The sequence below is a fragment of the Mesoplodon bidens genome, assembly GCF_964165515.1.
Source record: "Mesoplodon bidens genome assembly, chromosome: 15".
Taxonomy (NCBI): domain Eukaryota; kingdom Metazoa; phylum Chordata; class Mammalia; order Artiodactyla; family Ziphiidae; genus Mesoplodon; species Mesoplodon bidens.
In genome coordinates this window covers 87,668,368-87,694,116 of record NC_138171.1, presented here as the reverse complement: position 1 = coordinate 87,694,116, position 25,749 = coordinate 87,668,368, and the positions used below count along the sequence as shown (strand labels likewise).

At 59.0% G+C, this 25,749-nt stretch overlaps 2 protein-coding genes across 2 annotated transcripts in view; both read right to left on the bottom strand.

The window, feature by feature from the left end:
- The window catches only part of ADAP1 (ArfGAP with dual PH domains 1), a 66,438-nt gene that overhangs the window by 15,851 nt on the left and 24,838 nt on the right, over positions 1-25,749 (bottom strand). Inside the window, exons 2-4 of the mRNA XM_081256406.1 lie at positions 19,027-19,157; positions 9,948-10,039; positions 4,107-4,189 (exon numbers count right to left, since the gene is read on the bottom strand). Of these exons, the coding sequence (XP_081112532.1) occupies positions 4,107-4,189; positions 9,948-10,039; positions 19,027-19,157 (306 nt within the window). The remainder of the gene's footprint in view (positions 1-4,106; positions 4,190-9,947; positions 10,040-19,026; positions 19,158-25,749) is intronic.
- Positions 19,069-25,749, bottom strand: part of COX19 (cytochrome c oxidase assembly factor COX19) — a 48,014-nt gene continuing 41,333 nt past the window's right edge. The window contains exon 4 of the transcript XR_014017614.1: positions 19,069-19,157. The gene's annotated coding sequence lies outside the window, so the exon portion shown is untranslated. The remainder of the gene's footprint in view (positions 19,158-25,749) is intronic.

Below are 25,749 nucleotides of genomic sequence, written 5' to 3'. Positions count from 1 at the left end.
CTGTGCCCAAGCCCCAGGGTGGCCCTCCCTGGCTAGGAGGTGGGCCCCCATGCCGGGTGGCTTCTCATGGGCAGTGCCCCGTGGAGGGTGTCCCCTGGGCACGGGTGGCACTAGGGATAACCCCTCCAGCCGCCTCCCCAGAAGGGCCAGGACCTGGTTTCCGGCTTCTGCTCCCCAAGAGGCCGGCAAGAGAGCCCTGGGAGCCCCGGTCCTCCACCTCTCAGGTTCCCAGCTGCTCCGGCTGAAACGGCCAAAGGGGCCGGTGGGGAAAGGTTGAAGGCCAAGGGTCAGTGGGCGCAGGCTGGGCTGAGGGCAGTGCTGCTAGGACTCAAAGCCCCTTGTCCGGTGTTCCAGGAACATCACAGGCTTTGGGAACAGCACACGTGGAGGGTGCTTCTGGGTGTGAACGTGGGTGTGAACGTGGGTGTGAACCTGAGATCCGTGTGTGACTGCATCTAAGAGCACACGCGTGTGAACGTGTGATTTGTGGCTACACGCACCATGGGAGTGTGTGTGAGCCCGTGTGAACACGCAGGGGTCGTGTCAGGGTGGCACCAGGAGGGGGACAGAAGCGCCTGCCTCGTGTGTGGTTCCAGCCCTGCCAGGGATGCCTCGGGCCCTGGATGCCCTGTGCCTGACGTCCCTCCACGGTCCCACTGCGACCCTGCGTCCCCACCACACAGGCGGGGACGGGTGGGGGGGCCCCGCCGCTCCCCCCGGGAGCCCCCGGCCCACCGCCCCCAGGGCCCCACGCTCTCCGAAGGGGGCTGAACCCGCGAGGCAAGCCTGACCAAGCCGCGCAAGAAGCGCTGAGTGTGTCGGCAACGGGGGCGGCCGGCCCTCCAGACAACAGGGGCCCTTGTCGCCCGTGAAAGGCGGCCATTGAGGCTCTGGCTGCAGGCGGGGACGGTCCGGGGACGGAGCCAGGCGCAGCTGTTACCCGGGGTCACCCCGGCGAGGGGCCTGCGGGGCAGCAGAGGCGCAGCCCGGCCCCGGCGCGCCAAAGCCTCGGTCCTGTTATCCCGGGGCGAGCACCTCCCGCACCCATGACCTTGGCCGAGGTCAGCCAGGAGCGCCAGCCGCACCGGTGACCTCAGCCAGGCTGGCACCTGCCGCCACACCCACCACCACAGCGGAACCGGCAAAGCCAGGCTGGCACCCCAGCAGCGCCGAGGCCGCCGCCGTCCTACCCGGAGGCCGTGCCCCCGCTCTGGGGGTTGCTGGCCAGTCCCCACCCGGGTCACATCTGTCCACAGTGCTTTTGCTGTGGTGACTTTTCCCCCACGGCCACTTAGTGGGCACCTGTGTCCCCTCCCTGCCCTCACAGCTGGGTTCCTTGTTATCACAGGGACCCGTGGAGACGTCCTTTGCTCTGGCTCAGATCCTGTGACGCCGCTACCGTGCTGTTGCTCAGACTGTCCAGCTCGGCCCCGGCAGTGACACTTCCTCCGCGGATGCCCTAAGCGCACCGGGTGGGGACTGGGCTCGCCTGAGGCCCCGGCAGGCGGCGTGCTGGGAGAGACCCCCGCCCACGACCGAGGGTCCCCAGCAGCCCCCCGAGCCCACCCCAGGCAGGTGGGCGTCCCGGCCCGGCCTCCCTTGGCCACGTCACACCTTGGAGCGGCCCTGCCCTGGCCCCGCGGTCCCCCTCCCTGGCACATCCCCATTCTCGGGGACCGTGGGCGTGTCGGCCCCTGTGCTGTGGGAAAGGTGCTCCTGGGGGGGCTGGGCCTCGCCAGGGATGTGGCTGGGGTGGGGGGAGGGGCGGGTGGGCGAGAGGAGGCGGGGGGGGGCGGGGCGGGCCGGGGGCCTGGTCGCTTGCCATCCCGACAGAGTGCCGGGCGGGGCTCTGGTCCAGGGGCCCCGGCCAGCCAGGCAGCAGCGGCTGTGAGAAGCAGCACCCCGGGTCTCCTGAACGCCGCTCTCTCCCAGGAGGAGGCCGGTGGGGGCAGCGGTGGGCGAGGGGGGGCTCCGCCGGGAGTGAGATTCAGAGGCTGTTCAGGACCCGCGCACAGAGCCAGGGCTCAGGCACCTCTGGTAACCCAGGGGGATCCCAGCAGCTGGTGCCCCGGGCACTCCCCACGTCTCCTTGAGGGGCCCTGCCCCACGGGTGGTTTGGTGAGCACTTCCGTGGAGTCAGGGGACCAAGCTGAATGTCCCCAGGGCCCCACACACCCAGAACTCTGTGCCTGTAAATCTCAGGGCTCTGCTGGACGGGGGGCGGTGGGGAGCCACAGATGTGAATCTTCAGGGTTCGAGGGAGGGGGGCGTTAGTGTTCTGGGCAGGGTGGGTGGGCTTAGAGAAATGGGAATCAGAGCCCCATTAAGGGTCTCTGCACCGAGGCCACGAGCAGCTGCCACCTCGTGTGGGGAGCACAGACAAGGCCCGAGGCCGGGGCCCCCCATGCTGGAGGTGACGTGTGAGTCGGGGGGGAGGCTGCAGAGCTGCAGGGGCCGGGCGATCAGAGATGGGGCCACGCGTGCACAGGACCCCCGGGGTGGGGGCTGGCACCGCCTGCTCCAGCCAAGCTCTCACCGTCACCCCCTGTGGGGCCTGCACCCCGCCCGATGCCCCCTCAGCAGCACCCCAGCAGCATCCCTGGGCCCAGCTGAGCTCGCCCCCCTTGCGCCCCGTGAGGGCTGGCCCTCTGCGGCCCCCAACACAACCTATCCAGGTGAGACAAGGGCCTGCCTCCGCAGGTGGGCCCCAGCCTTTGCTCTTCGCTGCCCCGAGGGTCTGACGGAGAAGCCGCGGCCTTCAAAGGCCTCCCGCTCCATCCCACCACGTGTGCACCCCCAACGGGCTCTCCCCATCCCAGTCCCCTTGCCCGGCGCCCGAAGCACTCCCGAGGTGTCGTTTCACGAGAGGAATGGCAGCAGTGCCACCCTGTGCACAGCCCTGCCCTCTCGGGAGGGCCCCAGAAGCGGGCCGGTGCGCACACATCTCCCGGCCATCGTGACTAGGTCACACGCCCACCCCTGACCAGCCAGGACCAAAAGCTAAGACTCTTCCTGACGCTTGGGTGAAAGTCACACTTGCCCTTTTCTCAGGGAACCCCAAGGCGTTTCCAACCCAGGTGAAAAGTCTGGACCTGCCGCAGTAAAGCCACCACCGGCAGGGGCGGTGCCACCCCAAGAGCAGAACCAGAGCGGGAAGCACGAGCAGGTCCTGCAGCGCTGACTGAGCCCCCCGGCTCAAACTGTGCCTGAAGCCAGAGCAACTGCGTGAGCCACTTCGTTCCCTGTTCTCCTGGCGCCCACCTGGGTTGCACTACTCTTGCTCACCACCAGAGGTCCTGACGCAGGAACAGGCACAAAGTCCCGCACCTGCCTCTGAATCGAGGCCGCACGCCACGCGTTATAAATCGCTGAGATGTTTATGCCTGGGAGACAAAGGCTGTGGGGTGAGCCTTCCTGGGGTCCCAGAGCAGGGAGGCCGGGTTTCAGGCAGGACGGGGCACAAGCGCCCCAGGGCTGAACAGGCACAGGCGCCCACGTCCTCTCTCCCTCGCATGTCAGGGGCATCAGGAGAGGAGGAAGTGGCTCTCTGGGATGGACCGTAATTGAATCCCGGCCACGTCCCAGCCCTGGGCCACATCAGGGGCTCGGGAGGAGAGGGGACCTGGAGCCGCCTGCTGTGCAGGAGCGTGGGCTGCACGCAGAGCCCCTCCCGGCCAACGGGGGATAAAGGGGCCGATCCCACGACAGACCCCTGGGCCGCCCGCATGTGATCACCCCCAACCCGTGTGCTGACAGAGCCCCCGGGGCCTGGCCCCCCCTCCCTGGGCCCCACTGGCCCAGGCCCATCCACACCCCTCCTGCCAGGACCCACCCACCCTGCGGGCCCTCCTGCTGCCACCAGGCTGGAGGGCCCCGGGCAGCCCCCCACCCTTCGGTCGGGGTTCAGGGCTGGGCTGTGAGCAGCTGCGGGGAACCCTGGTGCCAGGTCAGCCGGCTGGTGTCAGGGGCCAACGGATGGACACGGATTCAGAACACTTAAGCGGTCGCCCAGGTTCCGAAGGACCCTGCTCCAGCTCCGTGAGGTAGGGGCGGGGGGAAGGAGAGACAGAGCGGAAGGACAGACGGACAGGCACCGGCGTCCTCACCTGCAGAGTAGGGCTCCTGCCGCTCGGGGTGGGCGAACTCCTGCCGTTCGTACTTGGCCCGGATCCACTGTTCCCGCAGGAGCCTGGGGAGAGAGGGGACGGGCTGGGGGACAGTCTGGCCTGAGCGCAGGCCCGCAGGAGCTGCCGCGCAGAGGGTGGCCCTGGGCTCAGTCCCGCCGCCTCGCAGGGCCACCAGCTTTGGGCTTGAACACTGTTTGCTAATCAGGTAGTTTCACCACTTCATAGTCCCCTTTTTAAAACAGATGTAATTCACGTACCATAAAACCCACCCGTTTAAGGGTTCGCTTCAGCACTTCCTGGTGTCCTCACAGGCTGCGCAGCCACCACCAGGGTCTGGTCCCACAACAGTCCGTCCCACCAAATAGAACCCCATCCCAGTTAGCAGTGCCCCCGCCTCCCGGCCCCAACCGTGAGTCCGCTTCCCGCCCGGACGTCTCCTGTGCCTGGAACGTGCGACGTACTCAGAGTGTCTGGGGCTCATCCATGTGGCAGCTCAGTCACCGCACCCCCCTCCGTCTGGGAGGTCGCGCTCACGTTCAGGTCCAGAGAAGGAAAAGGCCCAGCCAGCACCTGCCCCCCAGGGCCCACCCCGTGCTCCCCGGAGAGCGGCTCCCCAGGGCAGCAGTGGTCGCAGGTCACCGGAGGGCAGCAGGCAGGGGAGGCAAGGCAGTGAGGAGAGTGCTGGCCCCATGGCCCCGCAGCCCCCGGCCGCTCCCCTCTCCCAGGCCGCCCCCTCCCGTGGGGTCCCCCACGAGCAGCCAGGTGGGCACTTGGCAACCCTGCCCTCAGCCCGAAGTCTTCGGCGCCAGCTCCCCTGTCCCTCCGGTGCTGACACGGCCCCATGACCCCGGTGGCATGGCCTCACCTCGGCCCCCCTCAGCCCGCTGTGCCCACCTGTGGCCCTGGCAGCCCCTGGCCCCCTCATCTCCCAGATCTCATGGCTAATGTGCAAAAGCCCCCGTCCCCAGACGCCACCACAGCCCCAGCTTCTGTTTCAGATGCAGGTAGATTTGAACTGATGTCACTGCAGAGGTGGCTGCGGCTGGGGGGCAGGGGGCAGCTGGGGCACAGCTGACCACCTTCCTCCCCGCGTGGACTCACGGGGCCCGTCTCCCACCGGGCACCTGGGCACCAGGCGGGGGCGGCCACACCCGCTGCACGGGCTGGCGGACGACCGATTCCCGCTCACGGGCCTGCCCTCACAGGATGCTTTCCCCTGGGCGCTCAGCCCCACGTCACTAACCTGCTCAAAAGTCAGGGGCTGGGCTGTGCCCCTGGGGAGGTGACCCCTCGGCCATGGCCTCCCCTTCTGCACAGACGGCCTTGGGAAGACGGTGACAAAGTTCCATTCTCGTGCTGGGGGCAGCTCTCACCTCCAGACGCCCCTGCGAACCCAGACCTCCTCCCGTCTCATCCGTGTGACTTCCGAGGCTGTCATGGGCCACACCGTGTCCCCATCCCGCCAAGTATGTATGCTGGAGTCCCGACCTGCATGACCTCGGGCCTACCCTTGTCTGGAGACGAGACGGCCGAGACCAGTGAGCCGGGACAAGGCCATCCTGGTGCAGGATCCCTAACCCCACGTCACCGGGGCCCTCAGGAAAAGGGGCGTCTGGACACAGGCCGCAGAGGGACAGCCACGTGAGGACACGGATGCCGGCCCCGGGAAGACCACCCCACGCAGCCCCAGGACCGGGAGACACAATTTCTCCTGCTCACGCCGCCGGCCTGTGGCCCCTCTTCGGGGGCCTTGCCTGGGACCCGCCAAAGGAGGGGCACCCACAGGCCCACAGCTGCCTTGAGTGGGGCTGGCTCCCAGCTGCCCCAGCCACACAGCAAGCAGGAGGCCCGGCTTCCAGCAGAGGCCAAACTGAGGGGGCTGGCCTGACCACCACCCGCAACGCTGGGGTTGAAACTCAGGGCACCGGTGGCACCGGAAGGGAATCTGGGCCCCGGCCGCTCTCTGAGTCACGCGGCCAGGCCCTCTGCTTCTCACGTTGCCCCAGCTGGCGGGGTGGGCTCCCAGCTCCAGACAGCTCCAGACAGCAGTGGGGCTGGGGGACACTGTGTCCAGAACCCACCCTGGGCCAGACCCCGGCCACCTGACTCACCACCTCATTACACCCTCGTGATGCCCCGGGGAGGGGGGGTGCAGGCGGCATCCTTCCAGCTTCACGGCTGAGGAAACCGAGGCCACTGGGTCTTAGACTGCCGGGAGGCTGCTGCGGCCCCTGTGCTGAGTGTGCACAGCTGAGGAGGTGCACTTTCTCCACAGTGTACACGGGCATTCACACCCCGCTGTACCGCTCTCCACAGTGTACACGGGCATTCACACCCCCTCCACTGCTGCACTTTCTCCACAGTGTACACGGGCATTCACACCCCGCTGTACCGCTCTCCACAGTGTATGTGGGCATTCACACCCCGCTGTACCCCTCTCCACAGTGTATGCGGGCATTCACACCCCCTCCACAGCTGCACAGCTCTCCACAGTGTATATGGGCATTCACACACCCTCCACCGCTGCACGGCTCTCCACAGTGTACACGGGCATTCACACCCCCCTCCACTGCTGCACAGCTCTCCACAGTCTATGCGGGCATTCACACCCCGCTGTACAGCTCTCCACAGTGTACATGGGCATTCACAGCCCCTCCACTGCTGCACAGCTCTCCACAGTGTATGCGGGCATTCACACCCCACTGCACCGCTCTCCACAGTGTACACGGGCATTCACACCCCCTCCACTGCTACACAGCTCTCCACAGTGTATGCGGGCATTCACACCCCGCTGTACCGCTCTCCACAGTGTACGTGGGCATTCACACCCCCTCCACCACTGCACAGCTCTCCACAGTGTACATGGGCATTCACACCCCCTCCACTGCTGCACAGCTCTCCACAGTGTACATGGGCATTCACACCCCGCTGCACAGCTCTCCACAGTGTACACGGGCATTCACACCCCCTCCACTGCTACACGGCTCTCCACAGTGTACGTGGGCATTCACACCCTGCTGTACCGCTCTCCACAGTGTATGTGGGCATTCACACCCCCTCCACCGCTGCACGGCTCTCCACACTGTACACGGGCATTCACACCCCCTCCACCGCTGCACACCTCTCCACAGTGTACGTGGGCATTCACACCCCCTCCACCGCTGCACAGCTCTCCACAGTGTACACAGGCATTCACACCCCCTCCACTGCTACACAGCTCTCCACAGTGTACGCGGGCATTCACACCCCGCTGTACCGCTCTCCACAGTGTACGTGGGCATTCACACCCCCTCCACCGCTGCACAGCTCTCCACAGTGTACACGGGCATTCACACCCCCTCCACTGCTGCACGGCTCTCCACAGTGTACATGGGCATTCACACCCCGCTGCACAGCTCTCCACAGTGTACACGGGCATTCACACCCCCTCCACTGCTACACGCTCTCCACAGTGTACGTGGGCATTCACACCCTGCTGTACCGCTCTCCACAGTGTATGTGGGCATTCACACCCCCTCCACCGCTGCACGGCTCTCCACACTGTACACGGGCATTCACACCCCCTCCACCGCTGCACACCTCTCCACAGTGTACGTGGGCATTCACACCCCCTCCACTGCTGCACAGCTCTCCACAGTGTACATGGGCATTCACACCCCGCTGTACAGCTCTCCACAGTGTACGCGGGCATTCACACCCCCTCCACAGCTGCACAGCTCTCCACAGTGTACATGGGCATTCACACCCCCTCCACCGCTGCACGGCTCTCCACAGTGTACACGGGCATTCACACCCCCCTCCACTGCTGCACAGCTCTCCACAGTGTATGCGGGCATTCACACCCCGCTGTACAGCTCTCCACAGTGTACACGGGCATTCACACCCCCTCCACTGCTGCACAGCTCTCCACAGTGTACATGGACATTCACACCCCCTCCACCGCTGCACAGCTCTCCACAGTGTACACGGGCATTCACACCCCCTCCACCGCTGCACGGCTCTGCACAGTGTACGTGGACATTCACACCCCCTCCACTGCTGCACGGCTCTGCACAGTGTACGCGGGCAGACCTGAGCACCTGAGTCTGGGGAATGGGGCGGGCTTGGGTCCTGTGAACCTTCACTCAGTGGAGGTTTCCAGAAGGTGGGGCCCATTGGGGTTCAGAGTACCCTCCCAGTGGGGACGCCTGGTCACCCAAGAGGCCCTGACCACACAGCCCTGCAAGGAGGCTTTGCACGGACCAGGCTGCAGAGGGGCTGGCCGAGCCCTGGGCAGAAGACAGGCCTGTGGCCGGTCTGTCCCCTCGCCACACGCTCAGAGCGGTGGGGATGCAGGGTGTGCATGCGAATGGCCCAGACCACAGAGGAGCCTGTGGCTGGGTGAGTAAAATCAGGTCTAGAATTAGCTGCCATCTTGCTGATTCATACCGAGATGGAGCCGGTGGGGTGGGGCGCGAGTTCCCCGGGAGCCCAGAGCCCAGGATGCGCCAGGGCCTGGGGGGCCGGCCTGCCCGTGAAGGGGTGTAGGGGTGGGCGCGGCGCACTGAGGTGAGGCCGGCCTCGGTCTCCCTGCCTGTGAAGTGTCCGCACTGGACGCGCCTCCCAGCCTCCCCACTGCGGCCGCCAGCAGCCCCCCGGTCTCCCACGCCTCGTTCACACAGAACTAGAAACACACAGCCCTGCGTGCAGCCTGGGTCCAGGTGCCACCGGGCGGGGTCCCCGGGGTGTGGGGTTCACCAGTGAGTCAGGAGGCGGCAGCGCTGAGCAAACAGGAGGGAGGTGCCGCCCGGGGGGCCAGGGCCCTCCCAGCCATGGGCGCGTCCCCGGCCTGGGAGGAGGTGGGGCTGCGTCCCTACCCTCCTTTCCCAGAAAAGGAAACTCCGGGAGGGGCTCTCATCACAAGAGGGGCCCTTCACCTCCGAGCCGCAGCTGAGCAGCTGTGACACCGGTCAGCTGAGGTGGGGGCCGTCAGGGGCGTGAGTGACCCTTGAGGGCATTGGGAGGGTTGCCAGGGATGGATGGGTGGGTCTGATATGGGTGGAGAAGGTATGAGGGGTGCTTGGGGGGGCCAGCTCGTGAGACAGGGGAGGGTCCCCAGGAGCCCCCCAGGAGGGACCTGGAGACCCCTGGTGGGCAGGTTCCCTGCTGGTGCTGAGCCTGACACAGGCAACCGACCCCACGGGGCTGGGGTCCCAGCCCCACCCCAATCACCTCCCCTGACTTCCAGAACCTTCTGGAACCCCACAGTGTGCTGCCCTGTGCTGGGCGCCGGGAAGAGAGATTCGAGGAGCCCACCCTCCCTTGAGCCCATGGGACCCAAGGAGGAAAGGCCTCTGCAACCCCTTGGCTCTGAGGGGGCCAGAGGAGGGAGGAGGGGTCCTCAGGAATGAGCGGCGGCCGAACGGAGCCAGCCTGGGGGCTGGGGTCCCGGGGGGTCAAGCAAGGGCCTCGGGTGGAAGGAACAGCCGGGGGATGTTGGGGCGGGAGGGGCCTGGGGAGTGGCCATCCAGCCCAGAGGGGGAGCCACTCAGGGACCTTGGGGGCGGGAACCCAGGTGGGGTGCGGATGGGGACACTGAGGTCGGTGCGGGGCTGGGGTCACACGGGAGCAGGCCCGCCTCCCCAGGTCCACGCCCGGTGCACCAAGAACCAACACCAAGCGGAGGACAGCCTGGACGGGGCCCCCAGGACGCAAGCCCGGCGCCCACCTTCCCTCACCCCGGCCCCTCCCGCCGCCCAGCGGGTCGTCCCGAGCCGTCTCCAGAGCCTGCGCATGCCGGCTGTTTACCAGCGACCCTGACAAAAGCCCTTTGTTACTCACTGGCAGTCGGAGGCTGAGGGCCGGTAGTAGAAGGGGGGCACTTTGGACTCGAATGTGGCTCTGGCGACATGGTTCCCGCGGGAGGTCATGAACTGCAAGAGAGAGGGTGGGTCAGGGCCCCAGAGGCCAAGGCCGGCTGACCCCAGGGCCCTGGCAGCTCGCTGCCTGGAAGGGGTGAGCAGGGGCAGGGGACTGCCCTTCCCCACAGCTGGCTGGGGCCAGGTGCCTCCAGAAAGGGGCCGTCCTTGGGACGAAGGCCCTTGCCCCTGGCCTCACACGAGGCCTGGCTTGTCCACTCTGCCTGAGCGGCGCAGAAGGAGCCCATGTTCCTGTAGGGCAGCCAGGCTGCAGAGACCAGGCATGCGACTGCAAGCTGTGAACAAGCTGGGGGGTGGGGGTGACGGGGAGCCTCTGGAGCAGCCGCCACGCGGGGCGTCCCAGGCACAGAAATAGCACGTGCAAAGGACCTGAGGTGGAGCGAGCTGGGCATACTGGAGGAGATGCCCTGGCCTGGCCTGGCAGGTGTGGGAAGGGGGCCTGACCACAGGGGCCTCAAGGGCAGGGAGGGAGTGTGCGCTCCAGGTGCTCTGACCCGTCCCTCTAAGTCATCGCATTTGAGGACCATCAGGCCGTGGATGTGGAGGATCAATGGGGAAAAAAATCACAAACAATAAGATACTTCAGCAAAAGGCTGGTACCAACTTAGAGTCCTAAAAGCGATGGCTTTTCTATACAAAACACCAATCTGCTCAGAGGTCTAATAGGAGGAAAGGCCCGCCGCTAAGAGCAGGTGGACAAAGCACCTAAGAACTAGCTCTAATGAGGATCATTCAGTCTCTATGAAGAAACTGTCCTGTGCTCCAGGGGAGCAAAAGAAACTCCAAAGACATACCAAGTCCTTGGGCAGGGAGACAGAAAGCATGCTGTCTCCTTGTGTTGGTCTATTTTTAGCAATTCTCAAAAAAAGAAAACCAGTAATAGAATTTTCAAGAGCTAGCAAAGATTCTAAAGTTCATTTTAAAATTAACAAGCAAAAGCATCCTAGAAAATTCTGAAAATGAAGATGCTTCCTACCAGATATTCAAACCTGTTATAATGCTATTATGAGTCAAACAGTTCTGACCAGAAAGACTAAAAGGTCCAGAAACAGATCCAATAGGATCTAATATCCAATACTAAACAGGTTAGTAAGACAAGTGGTGTACAAGAGTGGTAACATCTCAGATCGACGGGGGAAGTGCCCATTAGTTGATGACCAGTAAGACACTGGAAACTATTGGAGAAAAGGGGGTATGCTTTTCAGCAAAGTAAACTCCAACTGGATTAAAGACTGAATTTCCAAAGTTAAACAACAGAAATAGTAGATGAAGGGAATTTCTTGGCGGTCCAGTGGTTAAGGCTCCATGCTTACACTGCAGGGGGCACGAGTTCAACCCCTGGTCAGGGAACTAAGATCCCGCGTACCATGCAGCATGGCCAAAGGTAGATGAAAATCATGGGATGATTTAAAAAATAATTTTAGGAAAATATGGAAGGAAATCTTCATGACTTTGGGTTAGGAGTGGTTTCTTAGAGGTGACACCAAAAGTATAAGTAACAAAAGAAAAAAAAAATCAATGGAACTTCATCAAAATTAAAAACTTTTGTGTTTCTAAGGACACCATCAGGAAAGTGAAAAGATTTATGAACCTTAAAAACACGAGGCTCATGAGAAATGGACACAAAATGCCACACAGCATAGGACTGCTTTTGTAAACATCCAGAACAGGCAAATCCAGAGACAGAAAGCCAACTGGGGGTCTTAGGGGGAGGGGAGTGGCCACTAAGGGGGACGGGTCTCCCCTGAGCTGAGGGAAATGTTCTGGAACTAGACGGAGGTGATGGTTGAACAAGATTGTGAATGTGCTTTATTTTTTTACTGCAGCGTAGCTGACATACAGTGTTGGTTTCAGGTGTACGGCATCGTGGTTCGACATTTATACACATTACGAGATGACAAAGTTATTACAACACTGTTGACTGTGTTGACTGTGTGTCCCCTGTGCTGTACGTTACATCCCGTGACTTATCATATGACTGACGTTCGTGCCTCTGAATATCCTGCACCTACTTCTTCTGTTCCCCCACCCCCTTCCCTCTGGCAACAGCTGTTTGTTCTCTGTACCTATGAGTCTGTTTCTGTTTTTTAATATTTGTTAATTTTGTTTTCCAGATGCCACACGTAAGGGAGATCACACAGTACTTCTCTTTCTGTGTCTGACAGATTTCACTTAGCATAATACTACCCTCTAGGTCCATCCATGTTGTCGCAGATTGTAAAATATCACTCTTTTTTATGGTTGAGTAATATTCCATTGTATATATACACCACATCTTCCTTATCCATTCATCTGTAGGTTGCTTCCATATCTCGGTTATTGTAAATCACACTGCAGTGAACACGGAGGTGCGTATATCTTTTGGATTAAAAATGTTCTAGTAAGCACCCAGGAGTGGGATTGCAGGATCATATGGTAGTTCTGTTTTTAATTTTTGGAGGAATCTCCATACTGTTCTCTGTAGTGGCTGCACCAACCAGTGTAGGAGGGTTCCCTTTTCTTTACATACTCTCCAGCATTTATTACTATTATTATTTTTTAATGAATTTACTTATTTACTAACTTATCTATCTTTGGCTGCGTTGGGTCTTCGTTGCTGCGCATGGGCTCCCTCCAGTTGCGGCGAGCAGGGGCTGCCCTTTGTTGCGGTGTGCGGGCTTCTCACTGTGGTAGCCGCTCCTGCTGCGGAGCACAGGCTCTAGAGTACAAGCTCAGTAGTTGTGGCTCACGGGCTTTAGAGTGCAGGCTCGGTAGTTGTGGCGCACGGGCTTAGCTGCTCTGCGGCATGTGAGATCTTCCCGGACCAGGGCTTGAACCCGTGTCCCCTGCATCGGCAGGCGGATTCTTAACCACTGCGCCACCAGGGAAGTCCAGCATTTATCCAGCATTTATTACTTGTAGACTTTTTTTTTTTTTTTTTAATTTTATTTATTTATTTATTTATTTATTTATGGCTGTGTTGGCTCTTCGTTTCTGTGCGAGGGCTTTCTCTAGTTGTGGCAAGTGGGGGCCACTCCTCATCGCGGTGCGCAGGCCTCTCACTATCGCGGCCTCTCTTGCTGCAGAGCACAGACTCTAGACGCGCAGGCTCAGTAATTGTGGCTCACGGGGCCAGCTGCTCCGCGGCATGTGGGATCTTCCCAGACCAGGGCTCGAACCCATGTCCCCTGCATTGGCAGGCAGATTCCCAACCACTGCGCCACCAGGGAAGCCCACCTGTAGACTTTTTAATGATGGCCATTCTGACTGGCGTGAGGTGGTACCTCATTGTGGTTTTCATTTGCATTTCACTAATAATTAGCGACAGTGAGCACCTTTTCATGTGCCTGTTAGCCATATGTATGTCTTCTTTGGAAAAATGTCTGTTCAGGTCCTCTGCCCATTTTTAATTGGACAGTTTCTTTTTTTGATACTGAGTTGTATGAGTTCTTTGTATATTTTGTGTAATAACTCTTATTGCATAAATTGTTTGCAAATATCTTCTCCCATTCGGTAGGTGGTTTTTTCATTTTGTTGACAGTTTCCTTTGCTGTGCAAAAGCTTTTTAGCTTGCTGTGGTCCCATCTGTTTAGATTGCTCTTGCTTCCCTTGCCTGAGGAGACCGGTCCAAAACGATATTGCTACGACCGACGTCAGAGCGCATACTGCCTGTGTTCTCTTCTAGAATTTTTATGGTTCCAGGTCTTATATTTAGGTCTTTAATCGATGGTTTCAGGTCTTACACTTAGGTCTTTATCCATTTTGAGTTTATTTTTCGTATATGGTGTAACAAAGTGGTCCAGTTCCATTCTTTTGCATGTGGCTGTCCAGTTTTCCCAACACCATTTATAGAAGAGACTCTCCCCCATTGTACGTTCCTGCCTCTGGATTATTCGCTTCATTTTTTAAACATTTATTTTATTGAGGACTTCCCTCGTGGCGCAGTGGTTATGAATCCGCCTGCCAACGAAGGAGACACGGGTTCGAGCCCTAGTCTGGGAAGATCCCACATGCCACGGAGCAACTAAGCCCGTGCGCCACAACTACTGAGCCCGCGAGCCACAACTACTGAGCCTGCGAGCAACAACTACTGAAGCCCATGCGCCTGGAGTCCATGCTCTACAACAAGAGAAGTCAACACAATGAGAAGCCCACACACCACAAGGAAGAGTAGCCCCCGCTCGCCGCAACGAGAGAAAGCCCGCGTGCATCAACGAAGACCCAATGCAGCCAAAAATAAAATTTTTTGAAAAAAATTATTTTATTGAAGTATAGTTGATTTACAACGTTGTGTTAATTTCTGCTGTAGAGCAAAGTGATTCAGTTATACATATTATATATTCTTTTCATATTCTTTTCCATTAGGTTCATCACAGGATATTGAATATAGTTTCTGTGTGCTATACAGTAGAACTTTGTTGTTTATCCATTTATACATAAGAGTTTGCATGTGCTCATCCCAAACTCCCAGTACTTCCCTCCCCCAGCTCCCCTCCCCACCAGCAACCACGAGTCTGTTCTCTGTGTCCGTGAGTCTGTTTCTGTTTCATAGATAAGTTCATTTGTGTCATATTTTAGATTCCACATATAAGTGATATCATAAGGTATTTGTCTTTCTCCTTATGACTTACTTCGCTTGGTAGGATAGTCTCTAGGTTCATCCATGTAGCTGTAAATGGCATTATTTCATTCTTTTTTATGGCTGAGTAGTATTCCATTATATACATGTACCACTTTGATTGTTCACTTTAAAATGAATTTTATGTTATATGAATTTCACCTCAGTAATTGAAAAAATTACATAGCTCCTTAAGAATATAAACTGCACTTTTTGCATTTTAAAAATATTATTTTAAAAGTAAAGTTAAAATACAACCAACAGGATGAGAAGAACTACTTGCAAATACTAAATCTGATAAGGGATTTGTGTCCAGAAGACATAAAGAACTCAATAATAAAACCACCTAACTCAATAATAAACAGACAACCCATTTTTAAAACGGGCAGAGGATCTGAATGGACATTTCTCCAAAGAAGATAGACAAAAAGGGACTTCCCTGGTGGCGCAGTGGTTAAGAGTCTGCCTGCCAATGCAAGGGGCACGGGTTCTATCCCTGGTCTGGGAAGATCCCACATGCCGCGGAGCAACTAGGCCCGTGAGCCACATCTACTGAGCCTGCGCTCTAGAACCCGTGAGCCACAACTACAGAGCCCACGTGCCACAACTACTGAAGCCCGCGCGCCTAGAGCCCGCGCTCCGCAACAAGAGAAACCACCGCGATGAGAAGCCCGCGCACCACGATGAAGAGTAGCCCCCGCTCGCCGCAGCTAGAGGGAGCCCGCGTGCAGCAATGAAGACCCAATGCAGCCAACAATAAATAAATAAGTAAATAAATTGGAAAAAAAAAAAGAAGAAGACACACAAATAGCCAAGAAGCACATGAAATGATGCTCAGCGTTACTCATCGTTAGGGAAATGGGGACCAAAACCACAAGACCCCACCGTGCACCCAGCAGGACGGCTGAAGTCAGACAGATGGCAATGGGCGCTGGAGAAGACGCAGAGAAACGGGGATCCACATGGATCGTTGGTGGGAATGGGCAGCTGTGCTGGGAAGAGCCTGGCAGATCCCCAAACATTAAACACAGAGCCACCGTGAGGCCCGGCAGTGCCACTCCCTTCTGAGAGAACGGAAAGCACAGAAATAGTCTGAGCAGCACCGTTCAGAAGAGCTGGGAAAACGAGACAACCCAGGTGTCCATCAGCTGGTGGACGGATAAACCAGATGTGGGCCATCCATGCGATGGAAATGACCTCGGCCATGAAAAGAAATGAAGCGCTGACACCTCGATGACACAGATGAATCCTGAACACATGGTGCTCAGTGAAAGAGGACACAGGAGCCACACGTGGTGTGATTCCACTGACTCGAAGCGTCCAGATCAGGCAAATCCACGAAGACAGAAAGCAGAGGTCCTACTCGCAGCAGGAGCTGGGGTGGGGAGAGTGCTGGGGAGAGGCGGCTAGTGGGCACAGGCTTATCTGGGGATGTGAACATATTCTGAAATTAGATCGTGGCAATGGTTGCACAGCCCTGAGAATTCATGAAAACGACTGAATTGTACACTTTAAAAGGGTGAGGTGTATGGTGTGTGAATGACAGAAATCAAGCTGTTCTGAGTAAAAATAATCTGAGGGTAGGGCAGGCCTATCTAAGTGTGCTGTAAACCCTAAAACCACAAAAGGCAAGGTTGATAAATGTGATTACTTCAAAGTAAAAACGTTTCCACTGCAAAAACCACCATGAGCAGAGTCAAAAGACACCCTTGAGAAAAACGTCTTCACCTACCGTCTCTGAGGGCTGCAGCCCTCCTACGTGAAAACCCGCGAGAAAACGGAAGCAGCTCACAGCGGCGGCCCAGGGCCCGGAAGCTCACAGATGGCTCTGAAACGTCTAAGATGCTGCACCTCACACTCAAGACGAGAAAAGACCCTACTGGGAACAAGGGTTCACCTCTCTGTCGGCAAAGACGGGCCCCGAGAGACAGGGGTCGGCGGGAACGCGGGCAAACGCTCTCACACGTGCGGGCACAGGCGTGGCTAAGAGGGGAAACTGGCAAAATCCTTAAAACTAGTCACGGAGCCTCTGACCTCCCCTTCGAGGAATGTGAGCCCCGCCGCTGCCCCCGGCAGGAGGTGATGCTTCTGTGAGGCCGTCCGCGGCCCGGTGGTCACGGTGGGAAGACCCCCTGTGCCCTTGTGTGCACGGAGGAGCCTGCTGGGTAAACTGGGACTCTCCAGGCAGGGGTGCGCTGGGCAGCCGTGGCCTGAGACACACGGCCGTCCCAGGGGCACCCGCGCTCCCCGGAGTCTGTGCACGTGGACACGGGGAAACGCCCCAGGGTCCACCACCCGTGACCGTGGTCCGTCCACACAGTGGGTGTCACCGGGCCTTTATAAAGGGGGGGAAGCGTTCGCATGGTGGTTTAGGCCTGGCGGAGGGGTGGGAGCTGAGGGCTCGGGGTTCTTTCTGAAGTGATGAAAATGTTCTAAAATTGACTGTGGTGATGATTGCTCAACTCAGCGACTGTGCCATAAACCGCTGAATTGTGCTTCAAAGAGTGAATTGTGTGCCTTGTGAATTATATTTCAATAAGCTTCTTTAAAGAAGATGCTATAGAAAAATACAAAGTTCGGGGGAAAAAACATGAAAAGAAACAAAAGGAAAAGGCACGGATGAGGGTCCCGCGCGCCCGGCCCACAGCCAGGGCTGAGCTCCCCGCATCACGGCCGCCCTCCCGGGAGCGGGCCTGGCTCAGGCAGGCTCAGAACCCCCAGCCAACCACCAGCCCAGGGACTCAAGGGCAGAGTGAGGGGAGGACCGGAGCCCGGAGGCCCAGCAGGCCCCCTTCCACACCGACCCGCCCCACCTTGGGGCGGGGGTCCAGCGCCCTGCAGGCCAAGCCCTTCCAGCCCCTCGAGGTCACCTCTGTTTTAATGGCAGAGAAGAGGGGCAGACGACAGAAACGGGATGAAGGCCCCCCTCAGCTCCCAGCACCCCCGGCACCAGCCCGGCCTCTCTTCGGACCTTCTCATGAGCGTTCGCAGGTGGAAACCAGAGCTTTCCTGGTGGCACCCGTGTCCAGGACCCTCTCCCTCTCTCCTCACAAGGCATCACACCCTGCGGGGCGTCAAGGCAGCCTCCGCCTCCACTGTCTGACCACTGGGGTGAGGGTGCCTCCAGCCACGTGTGTGAATGTTCCACGTGCACAGGGCGGCTTCGTTACCTGCAGACTGACTTGGCACGAAGGCCTGGGTAGGCCCGGGACTCTGCATTTCTAACGAGCTCTGGGGAGGCTGCTGCTACCAAGGCTACATGGACAGCAGCAAACTGCTACTCCCGGAAGCAGGGGGAGTGCACGGGGAACACCCAGCCTTGGATCCCCCGGCCCTGAGGCAGCCACCAGCCAGGGAACTCCTTCTCTCACTGGGTGGGCATGGACACCAGGCCCCCTGAACCCTTGACACTGGAGTCAAATTTGAGGAGTTAGGGGCCTGCCCCTCGGCTCCCACCCATCTCCCTGCAGCCTCTGTCAGCGGTCAGGCCCCACCTGGGCAGCCTCCACAGCCACAGCCCGCTGTCTGGAACTCGCTACCCGAGGCTGTGCCCTGTTCTCACCTTCAGTCAGGCTGTGGGGCCCTGCCTGCCACCCCGGCCCAAGTCACCACCCCCTGCCCACCAGCAACCTGCATGTCCCCCTCTCTAAGGCCTTCTCCAGGGGCCAGCCACTCGCCAGGCCCCCCATAGCAATTGTGCAATGAACACGGGTCAGGTGGATGGGTGGATGGATGGATGGATGGATGGGTGGATGGGTGGGTGGATGGGTGGATGGGTGGGTGGATGGGTGGATGGGTGGGTGGGTGGGTGGGTGGGTGGATGGGTAGGTGGGCGGATGGGTGGATGGGTGGGTGGATGGGTGGACGGATGGTTCAGTGAAGGGCCTGACTTTTGTTACCTTCTGTGACTCTCCGTAAGGTTAGCAATAAAACCCTAACAACAAGGGGGCCTGTCCCATTGCACAGCTGCTCCATGCTGTGTTCCCTGAGCACCAGAATGTCCCAGGTGTGGGAAATGGGACCAAAGCCACAGGAGCCGCCCACGGAGCGGAGTCAATAGCCTCCTGCACTCGCTCGCTCATTCATTCACTCTGCAGCTGCCGCAAGAGGGAGGCAGGGAGAGTCAGTCCTGGCACTGGATGCACAGGGCGGGGGCAGAGGCCCAGGAGGGCCGAGGTCCAGCTGCTGGCCCCTTGGCCTCCCGACACTTGTGGATGGTCTCCCCGCAGCCTGGGATCCCTGACAGCCCAGGCCCCCTTGGGACACCAGAGGTGGAGCGACCTCCAAGGTGTCATGACCCAGAGGGTGGGGCCGAGGTCACCCAGGGGCAACGGGAGAGGCCTGTGTCCCCTCCTCCCCACCTGGCACCCCTGCCTGGCCTTACCTCCACTTGGGCATCCTCCCAGGCGTCCAGGCGGACGGACTTCACCTTGCTGACCTGAGGGATGTTACGGTGAATTCCAGAGCAGCTCAGACAGATGAACACCCCTAGGGTGTATGAGGCCCAGTCAGGATCTGGAAGACAAGGCCAGACGTTCAGGGCTCGCTGACCCCGAGGGTCCCCCAGAGGGGACACAACACTGGACCAGGGCCCACAGGGCTGGAAGGCCCCCTCCCTTTCTGGCCTTGGTCTCGTCTGTGCAATGGGAGGCCAGCCAGGAGACCAGGTTCACAGGCTCTGGGGGCCCAGAGTGGGGGTCCCTGCCCCCCGCACAGAGGAGCAGCCCCACCCCATCATCCTAGCTGCTCCTGGGGACCGAGGGGACCCTGAGTGGACCACAGTAGCGCGGGAGACACTGGGGCAACGTGCTGATGAGAACCCAAGATCAGCACCCGTCCGGCAGGCGTGACCAGGACACGCCAACACGTGTCACGTCCTGCAGTTGAGGCAACGGAAAAAGCAGAATGTGGCGAGGGCGGGGCTGTGGAGGCCCAACTGTGTCCATACTTTGAGAGGTTTGGAATTTTTCAACTGAACAGCGGCACCGTGGACAGCGAGGAACGTGATGCTTGTTCAGTTGGGCAGAGGGTAAATGGGTGCTGGCGCCCGAGTCCCCAGTTCATCCCCATCTGTGCGTCCACGTGGTAACTGCGTGACAGGCTGGGCTGCGGAAAGGAGTCCTACAGAGGAGGCTTTCTCTGGAGAGGACGGGTCGTCCAGTAAAGGCTTCCGTCTCTCAGGGAAGCTTCTGGATCGGACTGGTCTAAATCAAGATGCCCAGTGGCTCCCAGCCGAGGGCCACCAGCTTGAGCAGGCTTCCCTGGGAGCCCTTGGGGGGCTGGTCTGCACCCAGCCCCTAAACTAGCAAACACCCCCCACGCCCGTGTGAGAGCACAGCACTGAGCCCACCCTGCGGTCACTGCCACCCGAGGGGCCCGGGAGCCCACAGACCCGGGGGTCGCTGGGATCAGCACATGGATGCCCCAGCCCCAGATCAGAAGGGTACTTTCTTCTGTGATAAGACAAGGCTGGGGGACTTCCCTGGTGGTCCAGTGGTAAAGAATCTGCCTTACAATGCAGGGGACGCGGGTTCGATCCCTGGTCAGGGAACTAAGATTGCACGTGCCGCAGGGCAACTAAGCCCACGTGCCGCAACTACAGAGAAGCCGGCGCACCACAACGAAGAGCCTGTGTGCCGCAACTAAGACCGGACTCAGCCAAAAATAAGTTAAAAAAAAAAAAGAAAGACAAGGCTGGGAGGTGGCTGTACCCATGGTGGGGGCCGGCCCAGGCCCCCCTCCCTGAGGACACAGCCCTGCACCTCCCTTCAGGGACCCCCAAGAACCCACCCTGGTGCCAGAGGGTCAGAGCTCTCCTCAGAGACCAAACACCAGCCACAGGCCCACGCAGCACGCGCACGCGTGTGCGTGTGGTCCGTAGGGGTGGCAGGCACCTCTGGTTCCTGGGTCAAGACCCCTCCAGCCCGGGGCCCTGGGCCCCAGACACACCACCCTGCCTGTCTGGGGAATGAAGGGTCAGCTCACAGACACAGGGGCCCAGGCGGCTGGTGGGATGGGCAGGCGAGCTCGGGGGAAGGAAAAGCCCCGTTCTGGCACTCACGGCCCAGCTCACAGCCATCCAGTCCCGAGGCCGCATGGGGTGTGACCGCTCTAGGGTCTCGTGGAAGAAACTGGAAGACAGGGAGGTAGGTCTCTGGCCCGCGACACACAGTCTAGGTGGCACGTGGAACAGAGACGCTTCGGGAGCCAAAAGGCCGTGTCATCCCGAGGGCCCCAGCCTCTCGGCAGACTCTCCACGGGGGGCTGCGGGCACCGGCGAGCCCGGCCCCCTACTGAGGAATGCTGGCCGCTCCCGGGGTCGGGGGCTCGGCTGCAGTTGGCCGGCGGCGGAGGGGCTGCCCTGCCCAGGGACGCAGAGGCAGGCGCTCTGAGGCCTCCGGGGGCCCCTGCCCTGCCGCCCCCCTGCATGGGGCTGGCTGACAGCGGTGGCTCCCAACCGGGGCCAGCACAGGTCGGGGCAGCCCAGAGACCCGGGGGCCTCGGGCCTCACCCCAGCTCAGAAGGGCTGTGAGCGGAGGGGCCCCTCCGCCCTCCTGACTCCCACAGCCTCGCGCCCTGCTGCCCTGCGTCCCCCCGGCCAAGCCTCTGCCCGCTGGGCACACAGATGCTCATCACGTCAACTCTCTGTGCGGAGCCTTGGGGACCTCTCCTCCGCCCCGGCACCCCCGCCCCAGCTCACACGTCCCCCCCGGGCCTCCCCGACCACGGCCAGGACCCACGCACCCCTCGCGACGCCTCTCGCTCCCCGGCGTCGGCCCGTCCTGGCACTTAGGTCCCTGTTCACCACGGGCTGTCTCGGTTCCCAGAACGTACGTGTGTGGGGGGCCTGCAAGCTCCCTCCCGCTGCCCCAGGGTGACCGCTGGGGGGACGCCAGGGAGAGGCCACCACCCGCTGCCCTGAATGTGACCCGGGGAGGTACTCTGGTGGCAAGGGCTTGGCAGCGGCCACAAGCCGGGCCCCCGATGTACTGGGGTGCACGGGTGTGTGAGGACCCTGGTGGGTGGGCACGGGGGGCTTGGGTAGGGAGGAGGCCGCATGCCCCAGCTCTGAGCCTCTGGGGAGGGGTCAGCAGGAAACACTGGGGGCCAGGGAGCCCCAGAAGACCTCCAGCCCAAGGGCTCTTGGACAGAAGACCCCCACTCGTGACCAGTTTTCACTAGCTCGTGGGCGGCGGAAAACGTGCGTCTGCAGGAACCGACGTGCTACATCAGCCCTTTATCTTCAGGACGTGCTTCCCCACGTGTGTCACTTTCAAGAAACCGCTTGGCTGCTGCAAAGAGGACCCAGGAGAGCACCCACCTGGGGTCCCCCTGCCAGGCCCCAGCCCAGCCTGCCCCGCAGCCCACCAAGTGCATCCACGTTCCCCCACCCACCGCCAGGTCCAGCAGCGGTGCCTTCCCTGCAGAAGTGAGGAAATCCGGACGGAAAGCTAGCAGGTCCGAGAGCAAGTGAACGGAGAAGACAGGCACCCGGGGCCCGAGCAGGGTGGCCGCTGCATGTCCCGTGGTGCAGGAAACCACTTGCGATGGGGACGGGGACAGGACCGCTGGAAAATTGAACCGGGGCAGGGGGAGGGGCTGTGGCACCCCTGCCCGAGCTCCTGGCACCCGGCCGCTCACCGGGACCCCGGAGGACTCCCGGCTGAACCCCGTGGCCCCGTCACACCCGCCTACCAAATGCCGGGTCCCCCGCCCCCCCGCCATTCCGGGCTGTGCGTCCCGAGGCCGCCGACAGCACAGTTCTGGGCACAGAGGTTCCCTGCCCGGCGGCCACCACAGCCCGGCCGGTCCAGCCGCACCGCTCGTCCTGGGGGTTCCAGGGGCTGCTCCAGCTCGGCCCACCCTGGCCCGGCCCCCAGCACCTGCTGGCTCACCAGCGTCTGCCCCTCCGCGGGGTCACGGCACCAACACTTCCCAGCCTCGCCTGCAGCTCGGCTTGGCCGCGGGACCCGAGTCTGGCCAGTGAAGCGTGAGCAGGGGGACCCACGTGCCCCCAGGCCCAGCCGACAGCCACCCCCACCCACCGCCGTGCTCCGGGCCCATCCTGGGCTGATGGGGGACTCAGGGGCCGGGGCGGAGGGAAGAGCCGGGCCCCTGAGTCACTGCCTGGAGGACAGAGGCCCGGAGAGGGGGGGACGGACACTGCCGAGGGGACAGCTGTGAGGACAAGTCAGGTCCCAGAGACGTGGGGCTGTCTGTTCAGCAGGGAGTCTGTCTGCCCGTCCCCTATGGCGTCCTGAGGCCCTAAGTCCCAGCGCCGGGGATCTGCATCAACAGACGTGTGCCGGCGGGGTGAGGGTGTGCCGGGCAGGCACCGCGGCTTCCGGGGAAGAATGCGCTGCAGGGAGCGGCGATGTCCCAGGGGTTGTGAAGAAAGACTGAAGTGAGGTCCCGGGGGGCAGTCCCAACCTCACCCCCCGCGCTCCGTCCTCCCCAGGGACGGCAGTCCTGGAGCCCGGGGCGGGCGGCACCGCTCCAGGCTTCGCCTTCCTCCTCTGTGTGGTGGGACGATGGCAGCTGCTTGGAGGGTGACGGGTGAATGAGCCCCTGGGAAGGCCCTGGTGCAGGGGAGCCTCCCTGTGCACAGCTCGGTGATGCTGCTGGGTTCTGCTCTGAGCGTGGACCTTGGCTCTGGCCCCCCTCACACCCTTTGTCTACTGAAGTGGAAATTCTGAGACTGGCTGAACAAGGGCCACCAGAAGCTCCAGCCCCGCCACGGGGCCAGGACCGGTGCCCTCGCGCCCCCATCCTCTCACACAGGCTCCAGCAGGAGGCTGTCTGTCCCCTATCCCGGAAGCCCTGTTTACAGGACACTTTAGCAGGGACTGGATTGGCAAGCGACGGCCCTCGGGCCTGGTCTCGTAAAGTTTTACAAGCCACGGGCGCTCAGCCATGCCCCTCATGTACCTTCTGCTCACGGTTGCTGCTGGGGCGCAGAGACAGAGCTGAGCGGTTGTCACAGAGGACGTGTGGCCCACAAAGCCTGCAACAGTCACTATCCGGCCCTTTACGTCTGCCAAGCTCTGCTCTACAAGGAAAAATAGGTGTGACACAGAGAGCAGCCCAAGGAAGCAGGTGGTTAGAACTGATGCCTCAAGGCCACCGCCCACACCGTCCATGTCTGATCACAGATACCAAAGTTCAAGGAGAGGCTACAGACTCGCCCAGTGTCATGCGACCGGCACAGGGACCCACTGTGTAAATTTAAAGCTGTCTGACCCCCACCCGCCCGCCCGCCCACTATGTGTGTGAGGGTGTGCACACGTGTGTGCCCACAGACACAACCTGGGCAGCCTCCTTCCAAAGAGGGCTCACAGAAGTTTAAAATTAAGGAATGGAGACCCTAAGCCTTTCATATAACAGTAAGGAGACAAGACACGGCGAAATCAAGTGTTGGGGCAGGGGCAACAGAAAGTTGTCACTTGAAGAGCAGGAAGTTGGTGCCTTTTTAAAAAACTATGGTGTCAAAAGAAAGCTGGAGTAGCAATTCTCATATCAGACAAAATAGACTTTAAAATAAAGACTATTAGAAGAGACAAAGAAGGACACTACATAATGATCAAGGGATCGATCCAAGAAGAAGATATAACAATTGTAAATATTTATACACCCAACATAGGAGCACCTCAATACATAAGGCAAATACTAACAGCCATAAAAGGGGAAATCAACAGTAACACATTCATAGTAGGGGACTTCAACACCCCACTTTCACCAATGGACAGATCATCCAAAATGAAAATAAATAAGGAAACAAGCTTTAAATGATACATTAAACAAGATGGACTTAATTGATATTTATAGGACATTCCATCCAAAAACAACAGAATACACATTTTTCTCAAGTGCTCATGGAACGTTCTCCAGGATAGATCATATCTTGGGTCACAAATCAAGCCTTGGTAAATTTAAGAAAACTGAAATTGTATCAAGTATCTTTTCCGACCACAATGCTATGAGACTAGATATCAATTACAGGAAAAGAGCTGTAAAAAATACAAACACGTGGGGGCTAAACAATACACTACGTAATAACGAAGTGATCACTGAAGAAATCAAAGAGGAAATTAAAAAATACCTAGAAACAAATGACAATGGAGACATGACGACCCAAAATCTATGGGATGCAGCAAAAGCAGTTCTAAGAGGGAAGTTTATAGCAATACAATCCCACCTTAAGAAACAGGAAACATCTCGAGTAAACAACCTGACCTTGCACCTAAAGCAATTAGAGAAAGAAGAACAAAAAACCCCCAAAGTTAGCAGAAGGAAAGAAATCATAAAGATCAGATCAGAAATAAATGAAAAAGAAAGGAAGGAAACGATAGCAAAGATCAATAAAACTAAAAGCTGGTTCTTTGAGAAGATAAACAAAATTGATAAACCATTAGCCAGACTCATCAAGAAAAAAAGGGAGAAGACTCAAATCAATAGAATTAGAAATGAAAAAAGAGAAGTAACAACTGACACTGCAGAAATACAAAGGATCATGAGAGATTACTGCAAGCAACTCTATGCCAATAAAATGGACAACCTGGAAGAAACGGACAAAGTCTTACAAATGCACAACCTGCCAAGACTGAATCAGGAAGAAATAGAAAATATGAACAGACCAATCACAAGCACTGAAATTGAAACTGTGATTAAAAATCTTCCAACAAACAAAAGCCCAGGACCAGATGGCTTCACAGGCGCATTCTATCAAACATTTAGAGAAGAGCTAACACCTATCCTTCTCAAACTCTTCCAAAATACAGCAGAGGGAGGAACACTCCCAAACTCATTCTATGAGGCCACCATCACCCTGATACCAAAACCAGACAAGGATGTCACAAAGAAAGAAAACTACAGGCCAATATCACTGATGAACATAGATGCAAAAATCCTCAACAAAATACTAGCAAACAGAATCCAACAGCACATTAAAAGGATCATACACCAGGATCAAGTGGGGTTTGTTCCAGGAATGCAAGGATTCTTCAATATACGCAAATCAATCAAGGTGACACACCATATTAACAAATTGAAGGAGAAAAACCATATGATCATCTCAATAGATGCAGAGAAAGCTTTCGACAAAATTCAA